The 22,001-nt window shown below is 32.1% G+C and overlaps 1 protein-coding gene across 1 annotated transcript in view; it reads right to left on the bottom strand.

The window, feature by feature from the left end:
• Positions 1 to 2,604: 2,604 nt before the first annotated feature.
• The window catches only part of LOC129218713 (nephrin-like), a 122,201-nt gene continuing 102,804 nt past the window's right edge, over positions 2,605 to 22,001 (bottom strand). Inside the window, exons 8-9 of the mRNA XM_054853036.1 lie at positions 15,204 to 15,425; positions 2,605 to 3,047 (exon numbers count right to left, since the gene is read on the bottom strand). Coding sequence (XP_054709011.1) covers positions 2,605 to 3,047; positions 15,204 to 15,425 — 665 coding nt within the window. The remainder of the gene's footprint in view (positions 3,048 to 15,203; positions 15,426 to 22,001) is intronic.

Raw genomic sequence — 22,001 nt, 5'->3', positions numbered from 1 at the left:
ACATACGCACATCCGCACATACGTACATACATACGTCACGAGAAAACTGGTTCTAATTAACTCGGGAGTCGTCAAAATGGATATTTCGCGTGTCTGAACGTTCTTAGGCACTTATCCACGTGTGGTTGAGTCGAAAAAAAAAAAAAAAAAAAAAACTCATCATTCATTCCGGGGTGAGTAAAATGGAAATTAAGGTCGATTTTTGAGTGAAATTTTTTTTCGCGAATACAATACTTCCCTTTTTGTAAAAAGGAAGTAAAAAAAAAAAAAAAAACAAAGTGTGTTGCCTATTATGGGAGCACACACGTATTGCCAACCAACCAAAATTGATGCCGAATGTTTTTACCAAACCATGAAATATGTTAAGCTATGCTAGAATGACTCATGCCATTTCCTTTCTAACCAAGATATACCTTCAGTTGCCTTGAGGGAAAATGTCTCGTCCGATTTCCTAGTAATGGTTCAGGAGGAGGTATCTATACACAGATTAGACCATACCTAAATCATGAGTAAATTTCGACAAGCACACTTAACAAAATTTGTTGAATATTATGGAATTTAAATGTAAAGGGAATCTCAAAACTGTTTGTGATAATAATGTTAATTTCAAATTGAAAATAAATCATCTATTTTTTTTTCCATAAACACGTATTTCACTTAAGCACACTAGTAAAATATGAAATGAATTATTAATTTTTTAAATTTAAGTTATTTTTTTCACTATTTTAAAATTTTACACAGCTTTAAATTAATTGTTGAGCATGATATGTTTCTGTGAAAACGTTTCACTTTATTTATATCATTACTCTTTCGGACGGTAATTTTTATTCTCAGACATATCTTTTATTTTGTACCGAGACAATATTTTGAAGATAGTTTATTGAGAATGTTGCTAAATAAGCAAAATATGATGAAAAGCTTAAAAAAAAAAAGTAAACAGACATTCTTTACCCGACTGAGTTTATTTACTTCAACAAAATTCCGGACTGTGACTAAAAGAATCCCCACTATTTATTTGGATATAAATCAACATTTCAAAATGAAATATAGAAAAGAATGAAATAGAGATAAATAATACAGATGCAAGGGTGGAGGGGGCAAGAGAGTTGATTTATTTTTATCATGTTTCTCCAAGATTACGGCATTCCAAAACAGGATTTATAAACAAATTACTGTTGGCAAAATAAAGAAGTTTAAATACGTAAAGATAACAGCACTTTTACATCATCCAAAACACTGCCTTGTTTAAGCTTTTGAAATTGAAAGAATCACTTTTCACAAGATTTGTACGATCATAGTGATAGTGTCCGGGTTAAAAAGATTATTGAGCATTTATGGACCGGAAAACGCATTTCTCGAATCAGAAACGGTCGTTGAATGAAGATTGATTTAACTTCTCTGCTGTGGAAAAGATAAATCGTTTGTGTAGAAAATAATGAGTTTTGAAATCTTTCTGTGCGTAACTAGAGAGATATGAGTATATATATATATATATATATATATATATATATATATATATATATATATATATATATATATATATATATATATATATATATATATATATATGAAGGTTGCCAACCTCATAACAGGTTCAATTTTTTTAGAAAGGAAATACAACTCTAATTTTACGTTAACTATAGGAACAATTTCTCAGTATATTTCTCTTTTAAAAATAATAATCACTTTCGTGATAAATATACGCAATAAAGAATGAAAATTAAAAATAAATATTTTAGCATTTGGTCCATTCATGGCTACCGGTTGCTATGGATGAACCATCGAGTTTCCATCGATGCGGACCGCATTGTCAAATTAAAAAATCAATATGTAACTTACAAATATTTATAACAGGTGATCGATAAACAATGCAAGTAATAATAAGTGATAGAAAAATAGATTTATTTTCTAAAATGTTTTATTTTTGGATAAGAGGAACATACACTGGTGGACAAAATTAAGAGATTGAAGGCATTTTCCCAAATATCTTAAGAAACACTGGATAAAAACAAGTGAAATTTGTTAGCAAAAATTAAAATGCCATTCACTGGCACAGCATGCACAACGAGTATGTATGCTGTTAATAAGAGATTTAAGGAGTGCTTGTGGAAGACCCTCCCACTTATTCACCAGAGCAGTTTTTATTTCCGGGATGGTTCTGGGTGGGGGTTGGCGTATCGCAATAGCTTTTCCAAAAGCATCCCAAGCTTACTCAATAGTGTTAATGTAAGAAGATTTGACTGGCCAATCCATTCGAGGAAAATCTTCTCATTCCAGATACTCCTCAACCAGGACAGCCCTTTGTGGTCGGCATTGTCGTCCATGAAAACGAACTCAGGGTCAACAGCACCCCTGAAAAGATGCTCATTGGGTTGTAGGATCTCCTACATGTACCTCTATGCATTCACAGAACCAGTGTCAAACACATGGAGTGGTGTACGGGTATCTTGCATGATACCTGCCCAAACTATCACTCCTCCAGCAGCATATTGGTCCCTTTGCATGATGTTACTGCGATAGTATCTGGTCCCAAGTTCCCTCCAAATTATTATTCGCCAAGAATAAGGTTGTAGATTGAATCTGGACTCATCTGTGAAAAGAACATCAGCCCATTGGAGCTCCAGTGTTGGTGCTGTCTGCACCATTGTACACGCTCTCTTTAGTGGGGGGTGAGTGAGTGGGAGAGGTGGGCTTCCTGGCATACAACCCTCTTTCACCGAGCCTCCTGGCAACCGTCTTCCTTAAAACTAAAGTTCTTATGGTAGCAGCGAGGCTTCTAGACAGTTGTGTCACTGTATACGTCATTTGGCACTTGGTTGTAAGTAACAAATATTGGTCTTTATTGGGCGTTGTTGTTCTCAGACAACCTTGTCCTGGTCTTCTGGACACTGTCCCACCGTTTTTACACCCACTCCACAAATTCGAAACAACGCTTGGAGTTACACCCAATTCCCTAGCAACCTGAGCACGGGACTGTTCTGCCTCAAGTCTACCCACAATTCTCCACCTCATACCTTCGCCTAAACGATGATGTTCACTCATTCCACCTAAAAATCAACAAAAAACAACAAGATAATTTAAGAAACACAATACAAATCGTTACTTTGTTGTAGAGTGGAATGAGCTGAGCAGCTGGCTGCAGAATTTTATACCTTCCTGCTGTCTTAGCAAAGCCCACAAGAATACGTAAACTCATCTCATTGACACCAGCACCATAGTGCTATCATATGATAAACAGCTGTCCAGGTTTTATGTGATATTTTCCGAGAAATGTGTGAAAATGCCTTCCATGTCTTAATTTTGTCCACCAGTGTAAAAAAAACCCAACACTCACCCAACACCCAGCTGTTGTCATCACATCTGGTTCGCCACTTGATATTTTCCCAACCTGTGAAACACTGTACTTAGCTAAAATCTTTTCAACCTCTTTTGAACTGTTGAGAATTTTTTTTTTAAATCGATTTTGAAAATTTTCGTTCGAAGCAAGATTGAACTTGCTTTCTAAAACGTCAGAGAACATTTTTGACCATTTTATTACTAAAACCAGAAGCTTAGTCTGAAACTACTAGAGAATATAGTACTAACAGACTTTTTGTCTTAATTAAATCTGTGAGACATGTTATTTTTTCAGCCTCTTGAAAGGCCAAGTCCCTCAATTTTTCTAAATTAATTCGAAAAATTTCTGCTCTAGTTTCAAAATATGATTCTCTAATCATATTCCTACTTTCAAGGGCTTATCTCCTTAATTTTTAATAAGTGACTAAGGCAACAACAAAATAGTTTTTTTTCCACGCGACTGTTTAAAGTTGGTTTCAAGACTCGATATTGTAGGCAGTCTTAACTAAGGCCCATACCACCATTTCTATAAGCTACTGTAGCACGTTACATACTCTTACTGGTCCATTGGCTGTATTTCACTAACTTTAGAATTTTTTTTTTGGAACAGCAAAAGTATTTGAAACTGTATTATTATAATTTAAATTTTTAATAAATTTTATAACAAAATGCCTTAAAATTATGATTGTATAAGAATTTTCTTGAATTACTGAGATTATTTTTTTCATTGTCATATTTTTTAAAAATAATTGACCAATTTTCAAAGGTAATTGAGCTGAAGTTACAATAACTCTTTTAAGTCAATGTTCACGTTTAATTGATCAGCGATATTCAAAGCATGTTAAGCTAAATGAAAATCTCAATAATTAGTAAGACAACTGGTGAATTTTTTTCTGACCGATTAACAATATGATAAATAATTTTAGCTACTTGAAGACTCTGCAGTAGATTCTTTTCAGACAAAGCAAGGTACTAAAATTGATTACGCGTCTGCAAAAACTCTGGTACGGAAATATCTTCGCGGTCTAGCCGTAGAGCCGGTTGTAAGAACCGGCTCCATGCCGGTTGTTGTTGAAGGTAGCCATTGATGGCAACCTTCTCCTATATATATATAAATATATATATATATATATATATTGCATGTGCGTGTGTTTGTGCATGTGTAATTTATGTGTAAGAGTTGAACGTGTTTTCTCCTTTTTTTTTTCTTGCAAAGATTGCTCTTTTCCAAGGAATAAAAGTTATGAAATAACATGAAACACATATGTATTTAAGACATTTAATAATAGTTAAAAAAAATATTTTTTGAGTTCACTTTTGGTGAAAATTTTAAATAATGCGTTTTAACATAGGTAATTTAAAGGTTATCAGCACCACCCTCTAACGTGTAATAAATTTTATTTATAAACTGCTGCAAACAGCAAGTCCAAACAAAATAGTCTTCTTTTCGTCATAAAAACCGAAATGTATGAATTTTATGTAAAAAACGTGTCATTGAAAACTCCACAGTTCTTTCATTAGTTGATAAACAATATGTATTACATGAAAGAACCTTAGAGATTTAACTAAAAATGCTATAAAGTTGAATTCTACTTAATAAATTTTAGGATAATGCTGGTTTTTCAGGTAACATAGACCAAGTGATGTCATGTCTTCCACATTGAGGGGACTCATCAGATTAACTTTTGAATCTAAATTTAGTCACCTATGTCAATAATGCTTTGTTTTCTCTCTTTCTCTCTCTCTCTTTCTATATATATATATATATATTAAGGCTCGACCGATGGCATTTTTTGGCCTATGGGCCGATGCCGATTGTTGGCCGATTGTTCAAAGATGGCCGATGGCCGATAGTTTTCCTCCAAATGGCCGATGGCCGATGCCATTGGCCGATGGCACAAAAAAAAAAACAAAAAAAAAAAAAAAAAAACAGAAATAAATTGATAAGATTATCAGGGGTTTAAATGATCATTGATTCATTTCACTTTACTTCCTTTCTACGAATAAGGAATCGTAATCACGAAAAAAAAAAAATCAGACTTCTCGACCTAAATTTCTATTTTACGATCACCCAATTTAAACTTCACAAGTTTTTATTGGCACATCTGTACATACATATGTACCTAAGAATATATAGATAACCGAAATATCCATTTTGAACGCCTTCTTGGTTAATTATCGCAAATTCTCTTGTGATGTCTTCATGCGCGTAAACTTGCGTCACTCAAAAACGTTATGAAATAGTAAGTTGAAAACTCATACGTACGTAGTTTGATCTAAAAGTTCGAGGACAAGTTGTGTAAAACCTTACCCTGAATAGTACTCATTATCGAAGCACATCTATCTACAAAATAGTCACCTTGGACGACTATGCACTTTTACCAATGTTCGTATAGCTTTTAGAAGCATTCCTGGAAGACATTTTTCGCAACATCCTGTGAGGACTCTTGCGCTGATGAAGGCGAATTTTATGTTGAGGATGCACGGTTCGATTGGTCAATACTTTGATATGACAAACAAATAACATAACGTTTCGTCGGACTTAACACCGTGTGACTTTTACCTGTTCCCAGCAAAAAACATTTGCATGGACACCGCTATCTTCCGTCAGGAGAAGATAAAAGCTGCATCATAAAAGGTACTTCGGTAATGTGAACTATTCTGGGCGAGGTTTTTATACAGCTTGTCCTCGAACTTTTGGATCGTACTACGTACAATCTGTATAGGGTGTAGTTATGCTTCTCCCTTTTTGACTGCTGTATGATGAAAGAGAAAGACCAACAGCCAAAAAAAAAAAAAAAAAAAAAAAAAAAAGAAAGAAAAGAAAGGAAAGAAAGAAAAAAAACGAAAGAAAAACAAAGAGACTGTTTAATAACCAATTGATTTTTTTTTAAATTGAACATATAACTAAGATTTCAGTAATATTGTAATAGTGTATGGATTTAGGTACATTAAAAATTATTAAAAAACATTAAATTATGTTGTTTAATCATTCAAAAAAAAGAAATAAAATTATGAAATCGACAACAAATTACGCAATTAAAGTGGAAAGACTGCACGTATACATTTTTTATTCATCAAATTAAACAAAAAAGGTAACAGATAAATTACAATATTAAATCATCATTACAGGATTATTTTTGTACTTATTTAAAATTAATGAATAGAAAAGTTTGCATTTTTCATAAAAGTTATAACAGTGACATAAATTTTGCTGAAAAAAGAAATATCCATGAAAAGAGCGAGGTTCTTAAAACGCAGCTACAATAAACAAACTCAATATTTACACCAAGTTAATAACTGAATAAATATACTACTTGATCATTGTTTGCACACATAATATTAAACAATTTGGATGTTTAATCTTTTATGAAGCTTCAAGAAGTTCAAATTAAATTTTTCAATTTAACAATAATTTTCTGAAATTTAAAAACTTGCATTATAGAAAATCCTTGAAACTTTTCTATTAAAAACGAAAATAACTTATTCATTGACTTTATATAAATACATAAAAACAGTTACTTACAACAGAAAAAAAAATCAATCGCTATTAAGGATGCAAAAAAGATGGTGCATTACGAAATATAGGTGAAAAAAGTATGAGAAATACGCAAAATGACATTTCTTGACCAAAATAAATAATCGCCAAATATTTCAGAAATGCCTGAAACGACGAGGGAGGGGGGGGGGGGGGGTGTCACCCTCTGATTTTCGAGTAACTCACACTTCGGCCCCAACTTCGGCCTCATTTTTTTAGTTCAGAACCGCTACCACCAACGCCTTGGAAGAGTTTCTGAATCTACTTCAGTCTTCAGCACTTCCGAAGAAAAAATTCAAAAGACCCTTTGATTTCCGAATTATGTCACATTCAAAACGTCTTTAATCAATTTCTTACATTATTGCTCTAAATTCTTTCTAAACAATAGATAAAGTTTGAAAAAAAAAAAAAACTTTAATTTTATGAATGGTGCTAGTTTTAAACAACTCAGAAGTACAATTAGAGCTTAATTTCAGAAATTGAGGGAGTGGGAGGAAGGGCACGCAAGTGTTCTGGGAAATTCAAAAAATAGTCATAAAAAATAGAGTTCAAAATAATCATAAACATGGAGAAGAAAAAAAACCTCTTTTAAAACTTGGACCAGAGTTTGTTTTGACGTGCAGTGGCGGATTTAAAGTATAGCAAATGTTGCAAATGCGCGAGAGACTCCATAACCATAGGGGCACCGTAGGAGGTACAAAAATGCTTATGATAAATGTTTTAGAACTTCTGTGATAGAGAAATAGGGCCCCAAAATGTATTTCGATGAGCCCCAAACTTGTAACTCCGCCGAAGCGATACAGAAAAGACTGCATTAATGTGATTCATAATAAAAATATCGAAAAATTAAAAATTACCGTCGGTTCAACGGGAATGTAACAAAATGACTCAAAAACCGGTGTCGCCATCTCATATTTGTTTCCATGATCTGCAATTCAGCAATATATCACCAAATGATTGTCAGTCTGAGACGCTATATTAGTTTTGCATTGAAATAGGTAATTAATAGCCCCAAAAAAATGAGTAAACTGGCTTTTCAGAACACCCGATCGAAAACAAAAAGAGAAGTGCACAACTGAAACGAACGCACCACCCCAGATGCGAAACTTTAACCTTTCTACAGCTTACCATTTTTTAGTTATGACTTATGAGAGATATCTACGTATATCCAGCTGCAAGAAACAACACAATAAATAACTTGTTTAGTACCTGAATGCAGTATTAAAAACTCTTTCAAGGATGACTAAAATAGAAATTCATACTGAAATTTAAATAAACAATTTTATATGAAAACAAAAACTCCCTTTACTTTGTATTAAAAAGTAAAACAGCAAAGGTCCTTTTTTTCAAAAACATCGGCCAATTCCATGTTCCAGCAAGTTAGCATCGGCCGCCGATGGCTAAATTGTTCAACCATCGGCGCCGATGCATCGGTCGAGTCCTAATATATATATATATATATATATATATATATATATATATATATATATATATATATATATATATATATATATATATATATATATATATATATATATATATATATATATATATATATATATATATTGACGGAATGGGACTATTCGGCGCGGCCGTTTCGGCGCGGTCCATTTCAATACGACCTGTTCAAAAATCGAAATTGTCAGCATGTAAATCTGCCAAACATTGCTTCAAAATTCAAGATATCTTTTGTTTTTTTAAGTTTTGTAAAAAGTTTCATGAAGTAATATTTTTAAAGGTGTATTTTGTTTTCTTTTTTATTATTAGTTGATAACATGTAAGTTTAAAAACATCTTCATAATTTTTCGAAGTAGATAAGTTAGGAAACAGCATCGACATTTTTCTATGAAATGTAAATAAAAAACTCATTCAATTTAAATTGATTTTTTTTTCGTTGTTGATCATTAATTTGTGCACTTACTTAAATATCTTTTCTATAAAAAATTAAAAAAATGTCAACTAATAATAAGATGAATTTTTTATATTTTTTATTGGAAAAAGTTAACGTGTTGAGAAACTCACACGTAACCCTGCTCTCTACAAAGTTAAGTTGTGTAGTGTGCTTTAAATACAGGATATACAAGAAAAAACTTTATCATGTAAAGATTATTATTATTTATTGCTTTTAAGTTTCATAAAAACTAATATAATGAACAAAAAATATTTTAAACCTTTTTTTAAATAAAAATAAACTATTTTGTGTCTTTTTAGTTCTTGTAACTGTTCTATAGCACTAAACTGTCGACTGACTATTTCGTAACAGAAAAAAAGGCAATAATAAAAAATAATAATAACAATAAAACTTTAAAAAAAAAAGTAATTTACAAAAAATTTATAAATTGATCACAGAAAAATAATAGTGTTTAGAACTAACTTTAAAAAATAAATGATTTTTTTTGTCAATAAAAAAAATCAAACATTGCCCTAACTTTACCTTGATGTCCGTACATGGGTTTGTAATAGTTAAGTCGAGTTTTTTGGTTAGTTTGAAACGTGTTTTCACGTGAAGAAGACTTATGAAATTATTTCCAATAGCTGCTATAACAAAGAAATAATCACCACAGAAACACAAAACGGCTCTGCGTTGATTTAAAAAAAAAAAAAAATTAATTTGAATTCTGAAATTTTGAGTTCAAATTATGTTTTTCGCAATCACGAACTGAGACAGGACCCTACTCATTGGAGTTATTGTTTCAAGAAACGGCTCCTGTCCCCCCAAGTCTACCTCTCCTCCTGGGCGGTTACTTGTGCATAGTTGTGTGTGTGCGTAGACCTGTGTGTATGCACGTAGGCGTGTGTGAGTGTATGTGTGTGAAGTGGTGTGTGTGTATGTGTGTGAACGTGCGTGTGTGTAGGACATGGACGCCTCCGACCAGGAGAAGCGGATAGCTCAAAACCGGAGCAGCCGCGCCGCGCCGCCAGCAGAAGACGGTGGGAGGTGGTGCTGCAAAGGCTTCTAGTCCAAGTTGAAAAAGGCACGGACACCAAAAACAGTCAAATGAGAACAATAAGCAATCGTGATTGCTCAAAAAAAAAAATCGACAAAGAGGTAGGATTGGTACTGGCATTATTTGCTAATTTTTCAAGATATTTTCTTTTATGTTATCGCAGTAAAACATACGTGGATCACATGTGCCCCCTCTTTTCCCCCGCTGTAAATTTTAAAATAAATTTTAACCAGCTTCTAGAGCGCTAAATTCACATTCTTCTTCCAGAAATCTTTTTCCTTCTTTGAACTAAAATTTCTGAAATTCATAAAGTTCAGAATGCAAAAATCTGGCGCCGAAACGGCCGGCGCCGAAACGGTCAGCGCCGAATCGGCCAGCGCCGAAACAGCCGCGCCGAAACGGTCGCGCCGAATCGTAACAAACCCATATATTGAAGCTCAGTGAAAGTTACGCAAGTTGTTGAACACAAGGAAAGGGAAATCCACGCAAAATTCAAATGTAAACAAGAATTGGTTTGGTGCTCTAATCAGCAGTATAAACAGCAATCTCCGTCACTCATGTTGAAAAGATGTAATTGCAAATAGTTTTTAATCGGGTGTTTAATCAACTCTACTAGAGATGCAGACTCTTTAGGGAAAAAAAAAAAAGAAATTTAGAAAAAAAAAAATAAGTAACATCTAACGCAAAGAAAGAAATAGCATCTGCTGAAAAATGGAAATGATAATTTTTTAGTTGGCCGGCAAGAGCTTGTTGTGAATTTTGAAAGTAATATTTTACTTTTTTTTTTGCTTCCTATTATTTTAAACTTTGAGCCAAAATTGAATTTCGCGCATTTCTATATCCCTTTTGCTTCTAGGATTAAACGATAGATGGCAGGAAATCCGCTGCCCTTTGATCTAATAAAGGATTCGTCATATAAAATCTAGTTTCGAAGGTCATTTAATTTTTTTGATGGGATTTAATTCTTGTTCACTAATAATTTTTGTCTTGGAAATTTAATCGTTTAATCAAATTGTTCAAAGGATTTACTTCTACCGTTTATGAAATACGGGAAAATGTATTAATTGTCATTTTGTTTGTAACGAAGTGAAACACGTTTTGATGTACCAAGACGAAGTTTTAGTAAAATATTAAATATCTTCAACATTTCGTTTGACTAATCGTTGTTTTTAAAATATAAGATACAAAGAATATTTTTTGCTGCTATTATACTGTCGAACATATTAACAAAGACTCTTTCTTTCTTAAAATATCTTTTTAATAGAAAAGTATACAGGTATCCCTCGTATATAACACGGTTAATTCGTGTAGTATCGAAACCGTGTTATACGAGAATTTTTTACAAATAGTTTTTTTACAAATCTTTTTAGCTTATTATTCATGTACATATAATAAATCATGTCAATATGTTTCGTGTTATATCGAAATCGTGTTATACGAGACTTATAAATAATGTTAATCAAGGAATGTGTAAGGTGTTATATCGAAACCAAGGCTAAAAGTACACATTTTATAACAGCTGAAATTTCGACTCAATAGAACATACAAACAAAAACTGGCAACCAGAACATGTAACGGCCAACTAATCTAAAATTAAAAGTTGTTACATACAATGCAACTCAATTATTTTACGTACCTCAAATTAAAACTATTATGTAGAACAAGAATAACCTTTATCAATTTCCTTTACTCAGAAGAAAACGCATTCTCTCAGAAGAAAAAAATCTGAGCTTTTCTACAGCAATAAAGTTCGTCTAAACAACAACAACAAAACAATATATAAAATAAAACAAATAGAATTATTCTATTCATTTTATTTTGTTTCGGCTACATTTTTTATTTATCGTTTGCCAAGTTTAGCTTATGTTTAATCCTAATTTTATTTCTCACAATGCGTTGGAAACAAAATAATTTTCATCTTTTTGTTTTTAGAATACTGATGAGAAAAATAAAGTATAGTTAAAAGTGAAAAAAGTCAGTATATACGGCGAAACCTAAGTTTCGAGTCAAAGACAGACATTTTTTGGCGAAAAACATTAGAAGAATAAAGTAAAAACTTATTAGATTAACTATCATATATTTTTAAGTGTATTATCCAAAATTGAAATTCCATATTTTAAAATTCGTGTTTTATCAAAACCGTGTAGTATTTAGTTCAAGTTTTGAACCGTGCTATATCGAAACCGTGTTACAATAATTGCAAATTTGGTACCGTGTAATATCGAAATCGTGTTGTAGAAGTACCGTGTTATACGAGGGACGCCTGTACATATATATTTTGAAATACTTTTGAAATAATAAAAAAAAAAATTCCTTATAAAAAAAGGAGAAAAATTATTTTATTTTGAAAGAATTGTCCCAAATATAATTCTTTGTGAGAATACTTTAATCATTGCAATCATTGTAAATTTTATTCGTAGCAAATAAAAATGAAAGGGGATCCCACTCCCTAAAATATGTTAATGTACGCGGAATAAAATGCTGAGCAATGTTATTTATATGACGCTAATGAATTTCAAATGTCGTGGAACTTGAACTAATGAAAACAATTTAGAAAAAAAGTAATCAATATTTTACACGTAGATTGCTATTACGTCCGTAAAATAACCGCGAAGATTGTCACACAAATATCACGCGATAAAAAAAAAAATCATAGCAATAAAAATACAAACAACCTTTTGACAGGAAAACGCTTGCACTAGATAAATGAAAATTAAAATCGAATATGGTGACTTTTTCTGGAAAACCATTTTAGTAAACTTAAGTATAATTTCCAGAGAAATAATGAATGAATTATTTTAAATCTTTATTATGTAAAGGATTTTATTTCAGAATTCCCCCCCCCCAAAAAAAAAACAATTCGCAATCCAATATTGAAAAAATTGAAAAAAAAAGAGCAAAAAGTGATTTTTTTAAACATTATGCATTTGTAAATGTCGCAAATTAGCTATAATCCTCACAAATTAATTATAGCCGCTATGTGGAATCAATGCGAAGATTTTTGTAAAAGTATGCCTTGCGTTCGCAAAAATAAAAACAAAATTGATTTCAATTTTTTGAGTTTCTTTCGCAATGTTTTGACTCATAACAGGCAGAGCTTTCTGAAAAGCGTAGAAAAACGTTTAGAAAACTTGCCAGCACGTAAAAACATATTTACTGAAATTTTAAATAGTAATATCCAAAATTTGGTAAAATGTGGTCATTTAAAGACATTGCGTATTTGCATGAGAAAAATATACCAATTTATAGTCATTGTAATTTTGCATTCAGGTGTATGTGAGAATTGAAAAAAAAAAAAAAGAGTGGAACACCGACAAAATTTAGATATATTTGCGCGATTTAATGAGTTTTATTTTAATAATTTTCTGATATGGGACGAATCGAAACGGGGTTTAAATGCAAAAAAAGTAACGAACCGTTTGAAATTTTAGGACCCATAACTGGCTTAAAATACCCCTTTCAACCCGAAATAATTATCAGATTGGATCTATTTTAGTTTCATTCAAAGGCTCGCGAAAAATACACGTTAAGGATTTTTCCTCTCTCGGATTTGATACCGCGAAGGCCCTAAAATCTCTAGGAAAAAATATAAGCATTTTTAAGTAAGACAAAATCAATTGTAAATTGGAAATGTATCGTCTGCCGCGAGCTCAGCTCTTTCAGTACGAATAAAATCATTGAGAAGAAAGATCTGTTACTATTTTATTCTCGAATGATGTGATGAAATAAATCTTTTGCTTTTGCTATGATTCTTTTCCTGTAATCGAGAGATTAAATTTTTCCCCCTTTTGATTATTTTCCAGCGATTTACTAATATTTTTGTACAGCCGGCAGAAGATAATCAAAGATTTCAGTAGTCACAATCGAGACTTTTACTATTTTGTTTAATCTAATTCTTCTAAAGGTAGTGCTCCAATTCTGATTGGAGTTAAAATAGAATATGTTGATGCTATTTTCAACTTTTTTCCCATACTGAAAGGGGTTTTTAGAACTATTTTCCTTATCCAAATATTTTTAAAAGGACTGTTGATGTTATTTAAAAACTGTGACCCTTATTTTTACTACAGGGATTTTTATAAACTGATGTGCTTATCCTAATAGGTAATTTGCTTCTTTCTCTGATGGATAATTTAGGGGGAACTATTGTCCTTATTCTAATGGGAAGTTTCAGGGACAGTTCTTTTTGAATATGTACAGCACAGGGACCTGTTCTGTACTTAGGAAGATTTTAAGGACTGTTTTCCTCACTGAAGTAAGAATTTTTTGGGGACTAACGTCGAGATTGTTCTGGAGGTTTTCACGGACTATTCTTCTAATTATAATGATGACTTATTGGGTCTTTTGACACTGGTTTGGGACTCTTGCCTTCATTCAAATGACACTTTTAGAAATATCTCTCCGGATTCATTCGGGAATCAAGATTTTTCTGGTAGTGTCAACTTGATTTACGATGTTTTCTTACCCGAATGGGAATTTTTGGGGACTAATATCCAAATTTTAGTGAGGATTTTAGGACTGTGTTCATTATTCTCTCAGGAAATTTTATAGAATTTTCCCCTATGTTCAAGCCTGATTGTCCAACGCGCGTCACTTGGCAAAACTTCAATTTGCGAGATAGATCGTGCAAAGCAGGACGACACAGCAAGTTATTCAATAAGGATGAACGAGTAGATAAAGGAAACATCTGACTTTATAGTTAAAATATTTTAAAATGTTTGTTTGTTTCATTTTATAGAAGACGTATCAATCTTCTTCATTAGGCTGGAAGTTTCGTTTCAAGTGAAAAGTAGAGGATATAGGCGAGTATGAAAGATTTTTGTAGAAAACGAAAGTAAGAAATCCTATTGGTGAGAATGAGTTAACTATATTTAAAAAACCAAAACTGCATTTACTAGATAGACACTTAAACCAATATCACGTCCTTTTTACACTGGTCCAATTCTTTATGTTTCGGGGAAACTGAATACCTTTTTAAAAATAAAGTCAGTTGTGTATGTGTAATTTTTAACTTTTTCATACAATTTTGTTTTTCGATACTGTCCGACTCGTGCCGCCTGGAAAATTGGAGAAAAGCTAATGAAAAAAAAAGTCTAGCAGGGAGAAATCATTTGCTCAATTCATTTGATACGATAATATCTTTCTAAAACTTGCAAATTAAGTTTATGAAGATCTTATTTCTAAAGAAATGCAAAATTGCTGAAATTTCCATGCATTAAACGTTTTGAAGAACTGTAAGCTTTTAAATTATAATTTACAAGGAAGAAGTTGGCACACCAAAAAACCATTAAAAGAAGCCGTTTCTGGCAAGCAAACAGGATGTCTACCTTTCCATCTGGTCGGTGGTAGAACAGTAGAAGAAGAAAAGATATGAAATTGCTTACCTGCTTCAGGTCGGCGACACCAATGCTTTCTTCGGATATAGATAATACAGACCAGTACGTTAGCCACTACGACTAAACCACCAATGACAGCACCAGCCAGTAGCCAGGCTGGAAATAACTCCCCTGATGAGACACCGCTGGAAACAGGTCTGGAGATAGTTGAATCCATCACAGGGAAGCCTAAAAATTGACTGGCATTGTTGATTTCCTCCAAGACAAGATCTATTTTACATTGTCAAAGAGTTAAAATCTACGATTTTAATAATAAGACCAACGTCCGATTGACTTAATATCAGCATTTTTATCGTACTGAGTATATTTTGTGCAGTACCTAAATAAAAAAAAATTGTAAAAAGTTTCTGCTCAAGTGTGTTTTTTATTGAAATGTCAATGGGCATATGGATTTTGTATTTGTTTTTTGTAATGATCAATAAAATTATAGTTGCAAACACGTTGTAGTAAAATTAGTGTGTGATAACTTTAATATGATTTTTGTCTCATCAATAGGAGCTAATAGTAGCGTGATTTTATTGTTTAAAAATATTATATTGGTGTAAAATAAATGTGTAAGGATGCTTTATGATACTAAAATATATTGCTTTTTAAAATTTTATTTCCGTTTTTTAATGATAATTATAGAGAGATACTAATTCTTCACTCAATTTATGTTTTTTTTCTAAGCTTGAAATATACCGTTTGCGAGACCCAGCAATATTCTAATTAGTTGAATCTGATTGAAATTATTAAATAAGTATTAAAACCTCCCGTAATATACATTTTTATTCCTTGCATTAACCATAACGTTTAACAATTATAAAATATTTTCATTAAACTTAAACAAACTGAAAGCGAAACATGTAGAGATACAGAAAAAGATGCAGATATCGAGATGGAGGAACAGAGATAGGGAGAAAAGAGAGAGAGAGAGAGAGGGACAGAATAGAGAGACAACAAAACAGAGAAAGAGAGAAAATTCTACCGCTTAGGTTCCAACATAATTTTTTTTCAGCTTAACTAAGTTGCTGTAATTTTTATTTTAAAGGTGAAATTATTGATAAATGTCTTCAGCAATATAATTAATATTTCTTCCTTTCAAAGAAACGGAAATCGCGTTAAGCAATGATCAATATTTCAATAGTAACTTGTAGGTTGCGTCTACAGTTACTATACGCACATTTAAAACATTTGTTTTGAAAGTCGGATAATTTTTGATCGCAATATTTTTAAAATGAGAAAACAGTTTTTCTTTAAACCTTGATAGAAATGAAAAAAAAAAAAATAAAAATAAAAATAAAAAATAAAATAAATAAATAAATAAAACTTCTCTGGTTAATCTAAACTTTCAGGCATGGGTTTCACGAGTTCATTGTAAAACGGGTCTTCCAAGAATTCCTTCGCATTAAAATCGCATAAAATCTGAATTTTATTTTCTTCCTGTGAACATTTCTTCAAAAACGTTATTCAACTTAGACCATGGAAGTATCTTTATTCAAAATAATGTATTTCTGTGTGCTTCTTCTAGCATATAATTAGAGCACTAGAAACTGCGGTTGTCAATGCTTCGGTTTTCCAACGTCTTTATTGTTTGTTTGTTTTTTTTTTTTGAAATTTATAGTTGCGTGTCAACTATAAAGGATAATATTCCTTCGGAGAACTATTACCGAACTTTTAAACGTTAGAAAAATACTTTACCGTCAAGATCATTGTTGTATCTTCACTAATTCAAAGAATACTAGTTGCATCGGTATACATTGAGCAACATAGTTTTCCGATTCGTTTATTGTTATGAATCGCTATGTAAGTAAGAATTTACGTACCATTCCTTGATATTTCAGCTGGAGACATCTTATACTGAATTTAAAAATCTCCCGACCATTGCGGTGTGAAATGATTCTGACATGTTAGATATTTCTAAGTCGGCATCGTACATTCAAATACCAAGTGATTCAGTGATTTTTGAATTTTCATTGCTTTTTTGAAGATATATGACGTTGTTTAACTAAACTTGATGTACAAGCTAGTTCCACATATGCAGTTGAACATTTTAGTTCAAATAACTCAGAGATAAATACGTTTTTTATGCTTCAGTTGAGTCTTTTATAAAGATTTGCTAATTTCCATTTTATTAGTATCATACATTGCTCATAAATAACAAAATTTCGATTTACATCAAGAAAGAACAGCTCTGTGAGCATATGCCATTTCTCTTCAGTGTAAAATATTAACATAAAGTGCGGAGAATTATTGAAAAATTCTTTTTCTGACAGGAACTGTAGGATTCATCTAATACCTTCAGTCGATGGAATGTGAAAAATTCAGTTGTGTAAGGTAACTGCTTTTTATGGTGACAAATATAAAGAACCTTAATAATCAGTTCATTTTTTGTATTGAATCAATGAAATACACTCTATAAAAAAAATCGATACACCAAGAAGCAATCATCCGATTGTTTTGAAATTTTGTATGCATGAGTGTTTTGACCGGATATGCAAGTGATTAAAATTTGGCGTCCAATGAATAAATAGTTTGACCTGCAGCGCATCGAAACTGCGCATTCAGCAGATGTACATAAAGAGCAGTTCTTCAACAATTGTTAAAACTTTCGGTTTGAATGCGATTCATATTACCTTTCAACAACTTAAAAATGTCTTGCCGCATGGTTCGTGCTCATTACGAGCAACTGTCACAGTTTAAAAGAGGTCGTATCATTGGATTGAAAGAGGCCGGTTGGTCTAATCGGAGAATCGTTTGTCATTTGAGTCGAAGCGATGCGGCGATTCGAAGATGCTGGCAAGGATGGGTGGAAAATGGCTGAGTTCAGCGTCAGGATGGTGGCGGTCGACCTAGGGTCGGTCACAACAGATCGTGATGACAGAGTGATTGTAAGATCAGCTGTCACAGCGCTTTCTTCATCTCTATGAAGCATCAGACGTTCAACTTAAACCCCAGTGTCCATCATTACCATTTACAGACGGTTGGGACAGCGAAACCTACGCTCGCGCCGACCGTTACTCCACCTGCCACTGACGCCTACACACTGTCGAGCCAGATTACAGTGGTGCATGGCTCGATCAGGTTGGAATGGTGCCGACTGGGGACGTATAGTCTTTAGCAACAAGTCCCGCTTCCAACTGTGTCCTAATGATCGAAGACGCGTTTGGTGACACCCAGGGCAGAGGGGGATCCTGGTTTCACTTTTGCACGCCACATTGGCCCTCAACAAGGCATTATTGTCTGGGGTGCCGTTTCCTTTGATAGCTGGACCCCTTTGGTCGTAATTAGTACTTACTGCACAGCGGTACGTCGACGACATCTTAAGACCTGTTTTGCTGCCGTTCCTTTTGCAGTACCCTAGGTTAGTTTTCAGCAGGACAATGCCAGATAACACACGGCCCAGACATATGAGCATGTCTGGGATATAATGGGATGGCGATTGCATCTGGCAAGGAATGTTGATAACCTCGTTCGACAATTGGAGCAAATTTGGCAGGAAATACTGCAGGACATCCTCCGGGAGCTTTATCGCTCTTTGCCACGGCTTGATTCAGCTTGTATCCAGGTTAGAGGCAGGTCAACACCTTATTGAACTTGTTAGTGTAACTCCGACATGAAATATTCAATTGTTCTGAGACTTTAATCATTTACTATTCTGTGATATCCACATTGTCTTCATATCCACCAATTTTCGTCTCAATCGGACCACTCCTTCTTGGTGCGTCGATTTTTTTTATAGAGTGTATAAGGTATGAAACAAATCTTGATCAGCTGTGGCTCAGTTTAATGCAAAACACTTCCGTGATTTTTCTGTTTTTATGAGTAACTTCCATCTTTACTAATGCTAGTCATGTATCCAATTTCATCGCCTTATAAATAGGCTGTGAAACATTTTAAATGGTAATATATCGCTATTCTTCTTGATAGGAGTATATTGTAAGGTTAGGCACATGACACTAATTATTATTTTTTGAATAATTTTCAGAAAAACTAAATGATTAATTAAGAAGCTTTTCAAACTTTTACAGTTAATGTGATCGGAACAGAAAAAGCTTTATTCCTTGTAGCGTGGCACGAACTCTGATGCACAAGGCAATTCTAGAGCAAATTGTCATAAAAAGTGCAAAATATCTCGGACATTATATTTATGTTTTCATTTCAATAATAATTACTATTTTCCATATCTTGACTTTCATGAATTCGTTCATCTCTTTTTAACAAAAAATAAATTCTGCATCTTCAACGGAACAAATTGTGCTCTAAATCATGCGCAACTCATTAACTATATGAATTATTCAAAAGAAATACACAGAAAAATATTTAAATTATATTTTCATGTAAATATTTTCTATCCTCAATATATTTCTTAGTATAATTAATATATTCCTTTAGTATAAATCTAATTAGTGACCTAGTAATAATTATCATGATTGACTAAGGGCATCATTGACGAGAACTATATATTTCAGGTTTTTTAAACTCTTCACTGTACACATAATTTTTCTTATATCAAAAATTAATATTATAAATATTTAATCACTTATATGTTTCAAAATAAATTTTGACGCTGCTTTTGAATATAAATTTGAAATTAAATAATCAATGAAAGTTAAAATTCAATACTTCCTTCCACTCAACATTTTCGTTTACTGCGTTTAATTACGTTTTAAATCAAAGAAATGTTCTCGAAATAAACTTTCGCTGCTGACTTTCTCCAAGCTCAGTAAGAAATTAATTTTTTTTTTCATTTCGTTGCAAATTCATATCTAAATTTAAAGTTACGCTTTCAAATTTTCATTATACTTGAAAAGTAAAATACAATCACGGGAGCAATATTTATTGGCAGTCACTTTGAAATAACTGATTTAAGAAAATATTACACCATGCAAAGGAAGGAGGATTACTTTTAACGTTTGGAATCGTTAACATTGTGACGAATTTTTATCGTATGAATGACACTTTTATATTTTCGCTTGCTTTTCTTTTTATTGATTCGATAATCTTGAACAAGAGTAATTCCTTTAGGACTTTCAAAGCCACTCCAGTTAAGCTTAAATCGATGTTCTTTTTATTCATTATTATTTTTTTTTTTTAAAGATAAATGATTGCCTTGGAAAATGTGATTAATGAAATTTTAGTACATTCAAACAGTTCGTAAAATTTTTCAAGGTGTAGTTGATCAAAATGATAAGTTTAAACGGCCTGTATGTGTCATACGAAATGTCATCAGCAAATCAAGTTGAACTTTGACGTACAAATTTATTGCATATAATCTTTCTTCAATTGTTTGGGAAGTTTTAATTCTTCTTGCCAAATGAGCTAGTTTCTTTTCTTGTCTAGTTTCTTTTATGTCTTTATGTTCAGAAATCGACTTTTTGTGTAACTTAGAATTTTTTCATCGTACGTCCCAATTGAATCACTATTAATTATTTTTTTATATTCTATGTAATTTTCTTCTTTGATATCTGAGAAAGCTTTTTGTATTTTCAGTATTGATGATGTTTCGTTGTTAAGAGATGTAAATATTTTAAACAGGATTAAAACTTTTTTCTTGTTAAACAACCAGACATATCCAATTTTTCTGAACTATCGGAAGTATGTATGTCGATTGCATATGTATTTAACTAGTATGCATTTAGGAATACATTGAGTGTTTCAGTTTGTAATGCACACAAACATCAGTTTTTTGGACGAAAAAACCCTTTTTTAACAGAAATATCACACATCGTGAGTAAACAACTATTATTTAAAATTCGCATAGCCTCTTTTGATTCATTTTCTTTGCAATACTTTCTTTCAAAAATGTTATTTAATTAATTTTGAATCAAAAAAATTTATCCATGGTTCTCTTTTAGTTGTTCAGAAAATTGTTAGAAGATTGTGAGAAAAATTAGGCTGTTATAAGTAATTGGGAAATTGCTTTTATTTAAGATAAACAAAAAATAAATAAATGTATTTAAAGCTGTATTAAAACATAATGTGTTACACAGACAAAATAATATTTCCAATTGAGTAAAACGTTAGTTGCAAGATAAACTGAAACTGTTTCATCTTATAACTTCATATTTACTTAAAATACGAACTTCTAAGGTGCACTACAAACTTAAGACTTTATAATTCTTTTATGCTTTTAAAGCTCGGCTTAGGTTCATACCTTTATGACTTCATGATTGTTAGTATTTACAGTGGTAAAAATGCGATTTAATTAAATCTGCGATTTAATTAAATATTATTGAATAACAAACTTCAACATTTCTTTTTTGTAAGAAATTGCTAAAAAGAAAGTATTTCAATTACATAAAATAAATATTTTTCGAAAATTGTCATTGAGTTTCAGATGTAAATCGCTAAATTCATTCTTTCGCTGGAAGAGAGTATTTAATACAAATATGTATTTGCAGTAATTTGAAATTAAATTTGATATCGATATATCTAATGATCAATAGGAGAATCTTTGACAAATGTAGATGTTATTCAATTTAAAAAATGCTAGTTAAAATGCATGCTGTCGCAGTTTTTGTTGATAATTCATTATCTAATATACTCCTAACTGGGATGCTTAAGAAGAGAACCAGATGGACCGTGTGAAGCATTTGATATTTACAGCAGTAAGAAAACATTTTGTTCTGAAATTCATGGAGATCACTATGGCCATCAGGTGTTTTAATGGCACAAGAAAATATATGAAATGTAACGCAATAAAAAATAAAAGGTTGTATTGTATAAAAGACTTATAGAGCAGTATGAGAACAAGAGGAACTTAGTCCATGTCTCAAGCAGATTAAAAGATAAGTATCTTGGAAA

This window comes from Uloborus diversus, chromosome 3, assembly GCF_026930045.1.
Source record: "Uloborus diversus isolate 005 chromosome 3, Udiv.v.3.1, whole genome shotgun sequence".
Classification (NCBI taxonomy): domain Eukaryota; kingdom Metazoa; phylum Arthropoda; class Arachnida; order Araneae; family Uloboridae; genus Uloborus; species Uloborus diversus.
The sequence above is the reverse complement of the archived record's forward strand: the minus strand, read 5'-3'. Positions and strand labels throughout refer to the sequence as shown.